This window comes from Triticum dicoccoides, chromosome 5B (assembly GCF_002162155.2).
Source record: "Triticum dicoccoides isolate Atlit2015 ecotype Zavitan chromosome 5B, WEW_v2.0, whole genome shotgun sequence".
NCBI lineage: Eukaryota > Viridiplantae > Streptophyta > Magnoliopsida > Poales > Poaceae > Triticum > Triticum dicoccoides.
Window position 1 is genome coordinate 519,019,416 of NC_041389.1, and position 10,022 is coordinate 519,029,437.

Consider the following 10,022-nt stretch of genomic DNA (forward strand, 5'->3'; position numbering starts at 1 on the left):
ACAACAATACAATACGTGCCTCATTACCCCTACTATGTCACTGGGTGAGGACACCGCAAAATTGAACCCAAAACTAAGCACCTCTCCCATTGCAAGAAGAACCAATCTAGTTGGCCAAACCAAACCTACAAAGATATCAAATCGTGCATATAAGAATTCAGAGAAGATTCAAATAATATTCATAGATAATTTGATCATAAATCCACAATTCATGGGATCTCGACAAACATACCGCAAAAGATTATTACATTGGATAGATCTCCAAGAACATCGAGGAGAACATTATATTGAAGATCAAAAAGAGAGAAGAAGTTATCTAGTTACTAGCTATGGACCCGTAGGTCTGAGGTAAACTACTCACGCTTCATCGAAAGGGCAATAGAGTTGATGTAGAAACCCTCTGTGACCGAATCCCCCTCCGACAGGATGCCGGAAAAGGCCCCAAGATGGGATCTCACGGGTACATAAGGTTACGACGGCGGAAAAGTATTATGGTGGACGCTTCTGGTCGTTTGAGAATATTTCTAAATTTATAGGCCAAGAATTAGGGTTAAAGGAGCTCCGAGAGACCCACAAGCCCTCAGGGCGCCCCCTAGGGCGCGCCCCTGAGGCTTGTGGCCGCCTCGGGACTCCTCTGACTTCATCTCCAAGTCCTACGTGTGTCTTCTGCGCGCCCTGAGGGCTTGTGGCCGCCTCGGGACTCCTCTGACTTCATCTCCAAGTCCTACGTGTGTCTTCTGGTCCAAAAAAAATCACCGCAAAAATTTTATTTCGTTTGGACTCCGTTTGATATTTCTTTTCTGTAAAACTCAAAAACAAGGGAAAAACAGAATCTGGCACTGGGCTCTAGGTTAATAGGTTAGTCCAAAAATAATATAAAATAGCATATTAATGCTTATAAAACATCCAAAACAAATAATATAATAGCATGAAACAATAAAAATTATAGACACGTCGAGAGGTATCAAGCATCCCCAAGCTTAATTCCTACTCGTCCTCGAGTAGGTAAATGATAAAAATAGAATTTTTGATGTGGAATGCTACCTAACATATTTGTTCATGTAATTTTATTTATTGTGGCATGAATATTCAGATCCATAAGATTCAAAACAAAAGTTTAATATTAACATAAAAACAATAACACTTCAAGCATACTAATAAAGCAATCACGTCTTCTCAAAAAAACATGGCTAAAGAAAGTTATCCCTACAAAATCATATAGTCTGGCTATGCTCCATCTTCATCACACAAAGTATTAAATCATGCACAACCCCGGGTTTTAGTCAAGCAATTGTTTCATACTTTAGTATTCTCAAACCTTTTCGACTTCCATGCTATACATGAGAGTGAGCCATGGATATAGCACTATAGGCATAATAGGATATGGTGGTTGTGAAGAAGACAAAAAGAAGAAGATAGTCTCATATCAACTAGGCATATCAATGGGCTATGGAGATGCCCATCAATAGATATCAATGTGAGTGAGTAGGGATTGCCATGCAACGGATGCACTAGAGTTATAAGTGTATGAAAGCTCAAAAAGAAACTAACTAGGTGTGCATCCAACTTGCTTGCTCACGAAGACCTAGGGTAATTCGAGGAAGCTCATCATTGGAATATACAAGCTAAATTCTATAATAAAAAATTCCCACTAGTATATGAAAGTGACAACATATGAGACTCTCTATCATGAAGATCATGGTGCTACTTTGAAGGACAAGTGTGGTAAAAGGATAGTAGCATTGTCCCTTCTCTCTTTTCTCTCATTTTTTTATTTTGGGCTCTTTGGCCTCTTTTTTTCTCTTTTTTTGTTTGGGCTTCTTTTGGCCTCTTTTATTTTTTGTAAAGTACGGAGACTCATCCCAACTTGTGAGTAGCTTCCATCATCATTTCCTCACATGGGACAATACTCTAATAATGATAATCATCACACTTTTATTTACTTACAGCTCAAGAATTACAACTCGATTCTAGAACAAAATATGACTATATAAATGCCTCATGCTATAAGAACAATATGACAATGATGGTGCGTGTCATAATAAATGAAATAATGGAAGTTGCATGGCAATATATCTCGGAATATCTATGAAAATGCCATAATAGATAGGTATGATTGCTATTTTGAGGAAGGTAAATGGTGGGTTTAATGCACCAACGAGAATTGTGGTACTAGAGAGGATAGCAATGGTGGAAGCGCGAGAGTGCGTATAATCCATGAACTCAATATTAGTCATAAAGAACTCACATACTTATTGCAAAAATCTATTAGTCATCGAAACAAAGTACTACACGCATGCTCCTAGGGGAAGCCTTGGTAGGAGTTAACCACCGTGATCCCGACCTCCACACAAAGGAAGACAATCAATAACTAAATCATGCTCCGACTTCATCACATAACGGTTCACCATACGTGCATGCTACGGGAATCACAACTTTAACACAAGTATTTCTATCAATCCATAATTACTCACTAGCATGACTCTAATATCACCATCTTTATATCTCAAAACAAATGCAAGGAATCAAACTTCTCATAGTATTCAATGCTCTTTACATGAAAGTTTTTATTATATCCCTTTTCGATGTCCATCATATTAGGACTAAAATTCATAACCTAAGCAAATTACCACGTTGTTTACAGACTCTCAAAATAATATAAGTGAAGCATGGGAGTTCATCAATTTCAATAAAATAAAGCCACCACCGTGCTCTAAAAAGATATAAGTGAATCACTAGAGCAAAATTGCCTAGCTCAAAAGATATAAGTGAAGCACATAGAGTATTCTAATAAAACACGATTCATGCGTGTCCCTCTCAAAAGGTGTGTACATCAAGGATGATTGTGGCAAACTAAAAAGCAAAGACTCATATCATACAAGGCGCTCCAAGCAAAACACATATCATGTGGTGAATAAAAATATAGCCTCAAGTAAATTTACCGATGGATTGAAGACGGATGAGGGGATGTCATCCGGGGCATCCCCAAGCTTAGATGCTTGGTTGTCCTTGAATATTAATTTGGGGTGCCTTGGGCATCCCCGAGCTTAGGCTCTTGCCATTCCTTATTCCATAGTCCATCAAATCTCTACCCAAAACTTGAAAACTTCACAAAACAAAACTCAGCAGAAAACTCATGAGATCCGTTAGTATAAGAAAATAAATCATCATTTTTTGGTACTTTTGTGAACTCATTATTTATTTTATACTGGTGTAATATCTACTGTATTCCAATTCCTCCATGGTTCATAACCCCCGATACTACCCATAGATTCATCAAAATAAGTAAACACCACATAGAAAACATAATCAGTTAAATACACAACATTTTGTAGCAATCTGGAAACTTCTTATAATTCTGTAACTCCAAAAATTCTGAAAAATTTAGGAAAATCTGAGCAATTTGTATATCATTCTTGTGTAAAAATTCAGATCAAAAGCACGCTTATGTGATTTTCTAAAATTGTTTTACTGAATTGTTTTACTGGGCTCAAAAATTTCTGATTTTCAGCAAATCAAATCAACAATCTTCCAAACTATCCCAAAGGTCTTACTTGGCAAAAACGCTAAATTAAAACATAAAAACACATCTAACCAGAGGCTAGATGATAAATTTATTGGAAAACAGGAACCAAAAAGTAGAAAAAAAATTAAAATTGGGTTGCCTCCCAACAAGCATTATTGTTTAACGCCCCTAGCTAGGCATAAAACATATATATAAGTATTATCATAATAATAAGGGATATCATCCATGCTCATCTCATACTCCCTTTTTTCAGCGGAAAGTTTCCTTTGTGGTAAGCAAAAATAATCAAAAGGGCTAAATTTAATAGGATAAAGATCCCTAAGATCAAGTTTGGGAGGAATTGCTTCCTCCTTCGGCCCCTTGTATTTTATAATCAACTCATCATTATAAGCATTCGTTTGGTGGAACGTCATAAGCCCATCTCTTAATACAAACCCTAATCCGTTGTTTTGTATAACAAAATTATCATTGAGTTCAAAAATCTTATCAACCAAAACCTCGGTAGGAACCCTTTTTCTTAAATTTTCATTATAGGCAACATAATTGGGAGATTGCAATTGCATTATTTCCTCTTGATTAAAAAGGATCTCCTCTATGTGGGGACAACCACCATTTATTTTATAATGTGCAAAAATTTCACTAGCTTCTTTCATAATGAATCTAAAATCATGAGCTGGAAATATAGTGGCGGCGCGCTTAACAGAAGCATGCTGAATATTGAAGAACTCTAGAACAATCCTTTATATGCACGGATGCATATGAATAAATTGTCTTTCAAGTTTAATTATAAGCAAAGTTATTGCATCTGCAGGGCTATTAGTTTTATTAAGAATAGCTCCTCCTAGCGTAGGTAACGTACCGGCATAAGTAAAGAAATCTTGAATCACCCCTTTTCCAATAATATTACCGCTACCCACACGGAGGTTTTAGTATGGATAATAGTGGGTCCTTCATGATGATCATTATTGGCAAAATCATTAAAACCTTCCTCAAGATTATTGCTTTCTTTTTCGACGATAAACTCCTCAGATTCAGACATGATGGCAACAAAAATCCAGCAAATGAGGAATCAAAAAGCAAACGAAAAGACGAACGGAAGAAGGGCGAATGAAAAGGCGAACGGAATGATTCTTCAGATCGATTCAAGGATTCAACGGCAACGATTGCGGCTCCGTGACGCTGGTCCTTAGAGGCACGTGCACAGATTTCTTGGCTGTCATCAACAAGGTCAGGCGGCTCGTTCTAACAGCGGCAATGGTCGTTCGGTGATCCATGGACCTATATAATTTTTATTATGATTGGTGTGTTTTGTACTTCAAATGAATCCCTTTTGAAAAAAAAAGGAAGCCGAATATGCCATGGCGGGATGGAATAAGCTGCGCCTTTCTTCAGCTGGTGCACCGTTCGTCCGTCCCCGTCTCCGTCGCGACCAGCGGAAGTCGCCGGCATCCCAGCTGTACTCTGAATATTCATCCACCCCCGCCCACAGGCCCATAAAAAAACTCGTCGGTGTCGGCGTCCTCACATCAAACCGCGCTCAATCTCAATCTCACCGTGGACTCGCCGCCAAACACGAACTGGCAGGCGGCAGGTGCCCAGCCACGTTAGCCAGATCCTCCTGCAAAGAACAGAAATCCCCCGGTTATTTCCCACTCCGCTCCACTCGTCCGAACCACGCCGCGCAAGCCAGCTGCATCCTCGGCCGGCATGGCCCGCCTCGGCCTCCGGCGCTTTCCGCCGCTGATGCTCCTCCTCCTCCTCGGCCTCTTCCTCGACGCGGCGGCCGCGGCGGGGAAGGGAAAGAGGACGGGCGGCGACGGCGGCGGCAGGCTGCGGTTCCGGCGGGAGAGCGGCACGTTCAAGGTGCTGCAGGTGGCGGACATGCACTACGGGGACGGGCGGAGCACCGGGTGCGAGGACGTGCTGCCCGAGCAGGTCCCCGGCTGCTCCGACCTCAGCACCACCGCCTTCCTCTACCGCCTCCTCCGCGCCGAGGACCCCGACCTCGTCGTCTTCACCGGTCCGAGCCCCACCCACCCATCCTCCTCCTCCTCTTCCCCTGCTCTGCTAATACTACTTCGATTAAGAAATCCGAAGCAGAAGCTGCACTGAAATTGGGTCGGGAAAACTGAAATTCTGACCATGCCCAATCGCTCATCCGCTGAGATGGTCTGAATGATTGGTCCGTCCATCCAGGGAAGAAGATGAAATGGTCCGATTGATCATGTCTGCGTCCACATGGAGCTAAACCCCAAATACTTACTAGGAAAGATACAAATGTAGCTGCCTTTGTGAATAGAAATTTACTAGGAAGATGTCAAGCCCTGACTTCGCTCCCGGCTTCTTGTTACAAAGAACTGCCAGCGGATTTTGTTGCTATTACCAAAGGGTTTGGTGGAAAATAGATCTGGTCCGCGCCCGATCTGGCCCGTTGGCTTCTGTTGGCGGCGAGGATGGTGGCTCTGGCATGGTGGTTGCGCCGCCAGCCACGTTGGAGGTGTTTGGGCTAGCGGGTTAGGGTATTGCGTTGTTGCAGAGGCCGGGTGTAATAGGTATCTTCACGATATTAATATATTCCCTTTATCGAAAAAGGTCGACGGCGCTGCTGTCGGATTGCGTGGGGTGCGGGGTATAGGTTGCTCCGGGCGAAAGCCTGATGACGCGGCATCCGTGGACGGTGCTTACCCTCTTGGGGGGTTGTCGTGGAGCTCTCCTCTCTCCCCGGCCTCGGAGGCCATCTTCGGGTGAAGACCTTGGACCTGCGGTGCAGGGTTGGATAACGGCGTCGATCCATGTCACTCCCCCTCTTGAGGGCGTCGTCTTGAAGATGGTGACTCCCTGCGTGCTTTCGCAGGGCTGGACATACACGTTATCGTGTTTGGCAGCGGTCAATTGGCGATATGGAGGTCCAAGGTGATGACCTGTTTTCTCTTGGTCTCGCTGTGGCGTGCGGAGTCGGAGCTGCCTTGGAAGAGCCTAGGCGGCAACGATGACAGATGTTTGGTGGTCCTCGAGGAGGTCTTCGGCGGCACGAGCCCTGCATATTTCTTCTGCATTTGGTAGTCCTCAAAGTCGGAGCTGTCTCGTCGATGCTCCTGGTGGCCAACTGTTTGGCATAGGTCGATGCGGACTTGGTGCAGGTTGTTGCAGGGTGTGCCTCGCCGATGGGGATTTGCGGGTGAAGTCGGAGTCGCTGGCTCACAGAGGAGTGATGACGATGACGCCTGTAGTCCGCCTCGATGGTGCTCCTCTCTCGGCGGCGTGTGTGAGTCTTGTGTGGATAGCCAGGTTGGCCAGTGTTGCCCCTTTGTGAGATGTAGCGTTTTTCGTCCCGTTTTCCGCAATTAACCGGGCAATTCTCTTCTTCTTTATTAATGAGATGAGGCAAAGCTTTTGCCTCCGTTTTGAAAAATAATAATTCAACAACAGTGTTTCCTGGGCAGGCGATAACATTTTTGGCGCGGATTCAACCGATGCGGCCAAGTCGATGGATGCAGCCATCGCCCCGGCAATCGCCATGAACATTCCCTGGGCTGCTGTGCTCGGTAACCATGACCAGGAGGGCACCCTGTCGCGGGAGGGCGTGATGCGCCACCTTGTAGGCATGAAGAACACCCTGTCACGCTTCAACCCTGAAGGAGTAGAGATCGACGGCTACGGAAATTATAACCTGGAAGTTGCTGGGGTCGAAGGAACACAGGTGGCTAACAAATCAGTGCTCAACCTGTATTTTCTCGACAGTGGTGACCATTCTACTGTATGGTGGATCCCTGGTTATGGTTGGATCAAGGCTTCACAGCAAGCTTGGTTCAAGCAAACCTCTTTGAGTCTGCAGGTAAATAAATTAGTGATTGGTCACCATCTTGGTGTGATGCTCACTCCTTACACTTTCTACTGCCATACTGAGTAGGTGGATGCTGTTTTGCTATCAGCAACAACACAATAATTATGTGTTGAACCACATTAACTCTGCAAAATGTTGTCGCTATTTGTTCTGAAGATATAACTCAAGAAATTCATGCTATTTCAGAATACATGTATATATGTTTGTTGGCCTGGTACAGTAGTTCCGAATACAGTTGGTTTCAAAATATTTTCTGGGTTAAGTTGAGTATAGAGAGATAAGAATACCAGGTTGTTTTCATGGTGACACTAGTATGGTAATCTCATTTTGTTGGTGCTATGTAGTACATATTTTTGTTACAAGTTAAAATAACAAAACTCACAATAAAATGCAGACAAACTACAGGAATGAAGAACCCAGGCAGAAGGAGCCAGCACCTGCTCTTGCATACTTCCACATTCCATTGCCGGAGTTCAGAAGCTTCACAGCATCCGATTTCACAGGAGTGAAGCAGGAGAGTATCAGCTCGCCATCAATCAACTCCGGTTTCTTTACCATGATGGTGGAAGCCGGAGATGTGAAGGCTGCCTTCATAGGACATGATCACATAAATGACTTCTGCGGGAAGCTCACCGGTATTCAGCTCTGCTATGCCGGTGGGTTAGGTTACCATGCGTACGGGAAGGCGGGGTGGTCCAGGAGAGCAAGAGTGGTGTCTATGCAGCTTGAGAAGACAGTGAGTGGCGAGTGGCAAGGCGTGAAGTCTATCAAGACATGGTAGAGGCTTGATGATCAACACCTCACCACAATCGACTCCGAGGTCCTGTGGAACAGAGGCTCTAATGGCAAGACGCTCACACATGCATGAGCATGGTGCTATGGAATAGAGGCTTGATAACAGTACTAACACTAGTGCTCCCTCCGTCTGCAAATACTTGTCATCAAAATGGATGAAAGGAGATGTATCTAGACGTATTTTAGTTCTAGATACACCCCTTTTTATTCATTTTGATGACAAGTATTTTCGGACGGAGGGAGTATTAGACAGAGTGAACATGATAATAACATGGTCCACTCTCTTGTAGTAGTAGATAATAGTAGTATGAAATTACTGTACTGATCGAAGGGGCGTATGTTTTCAGAACCACAACTTATCTAAAGTGTTGCTGATTGTCATTGTCAGGAAGGCGCAGGAAGGATCATGACAGAAGCTGAGTTCAGGATTGGGGACAGCGAGTGAGTGATGCGTCCTACCTCTGCTCGTCATGTGTGCTGGTGGTGCTTAGCTTATTACGAAATTAGCAACCGTGTAAACGAAAACAGATGGTATGCTTCATGTATACGCAGGTTCGTAGCATTGTAATTGTTCGCATATAAAGAAAGAAAAAGGTGAACCATTATTTGATTTTTCTTTTCTTTTTGAGCGGGTGAACCATGATTTGATGTAGTATCAAATGTCACTCTCTGCAAATGGGCTTGGGTGTCGAAAGAAAATTTGTGCAGCATGGGCCTTACCATTGTAACGTTTGCAGAACATTCCAGCAACACAATTGATGCACTGCGGGCTGGGTAGTAAAGGCAAATTGATGAACTGCTCCCTTGCAAAAAGAAAAAAGGAAACTTGATGCACTGATGCATAGATGAGTTGTAACGTTCCCCACAAGCAGCAAAGCGTACCCAACCCTTCTAACAAATAAATCACAATCTCTAATTTTGGAGCTCTCAGTCAATTTTGAGTTTGATTTATGATTTTGACTAGGTCAACGATTTTGATTGAGGTTATTTTGAATTTGGTTCATAGTTTTATTCAATTGAGGTGTTCAATTTTGGATCTGGTTCACAATTTTAATTGGGTCAACGATTTCGATTGGGGTGTCAAATTTTAAATTTGGTTCATGATTAAATCAATGGGCAACAACCAGCCTATAAAAACACATGACCCTCTCACCACCTGGCAAAAAATAATCATAAATATGCGACATTGTAATACCAATATAGTACATGTGTCGTCCGCGCAAGAAACTTTCTCACACACACATGGGTTGATTTAATAGATAATATAGAATCTCACATCTAGAAAAGGCCCACCAAAACACCGCATTATTAAAAAAATAGAAAACATAAATCATCATCACTTTCATGCTCCAAATCAAATATAAAACTTATGAGCCGTAGCAAAGCGCGCGCAACCCTTCTATCAAGCATGCCCGGCTGCCCTACAGTTAGAACTACACGGTGCTTATGTTTCGGAGGAGGTTTCCAGACTCCTCCATTGTCCCTTTTTTTTGTGGGGAACAAGAGTTGCTTTAGCTTGCACTAACAGCCTGGGTTGTATCCTCAGTAACAACCATTTCATTAAAGAGGTCATTATCCTAATATACTTTTTTTAGCAAAGGTTTAGTATTGCCTCTTACTCAGCAGGTTTTTCTTTCTTTCATCCTTTTACATCGTGGTTACCGCTCTCCTATTGCTAGGACAGTTCCAATGGTATGTTGTCCTTCTCCTAAGCTCTGTTGAGGCCTTTTTTGGTTTATAGGATAGGAACATCATAGATTTTTTTAAAAAATGTTGTCATTTTTTTTTTGAATTTTCACCAGGGGGAGAGTTTCCGCCACCTGAATATATTGATCAAAGTGGGCTAGGATCCCAGAT

General features: G+C 43.0%; 1 protein-coding gene across 2 annotated transcripts; it reads left to right on the plus strand.

The window, feature by feature from the left end:
- The first annotated feature begins 5,001 nt into the window (after nt 1–5,001).
- On the plus strand, nt 5,002–8,872 carry LOC119311285 (probable inactive purple acid phosphatase 29). 2 transcript variants are annotated; one of them, XR_005150958.1, is made up of 4 exons: nt 5,002–5,546; nt 6,970–7,361; nt 7,765–8,215; nt 8,554–8,872. XR_005150958.1 is itself a non-coding variant. In XM_037586928.1 (3 exons), the coding sequence occupies exons 1-3, from the start codon at nt 5,234–5,236 to the stop codon at nt 8,149–8,151; spliced, it is 1,092 nt and encodes a 363-aa protein (XP_037442825.1). In that variant the 5' UTR covers nt 5,002–5,233; the 3' UTR covers nt 8,152–8,872. The 2 variants fall into 2 exon arrangements, 1 of the variants encoding a protein (XP_037442825.1); XM_037586928.1 differs by having other exon boundaries at nt 7,765–8,872.
- The last annotated feature ends 1,150 nt before the right edge of the window (nt 8,873–10,022 follow it).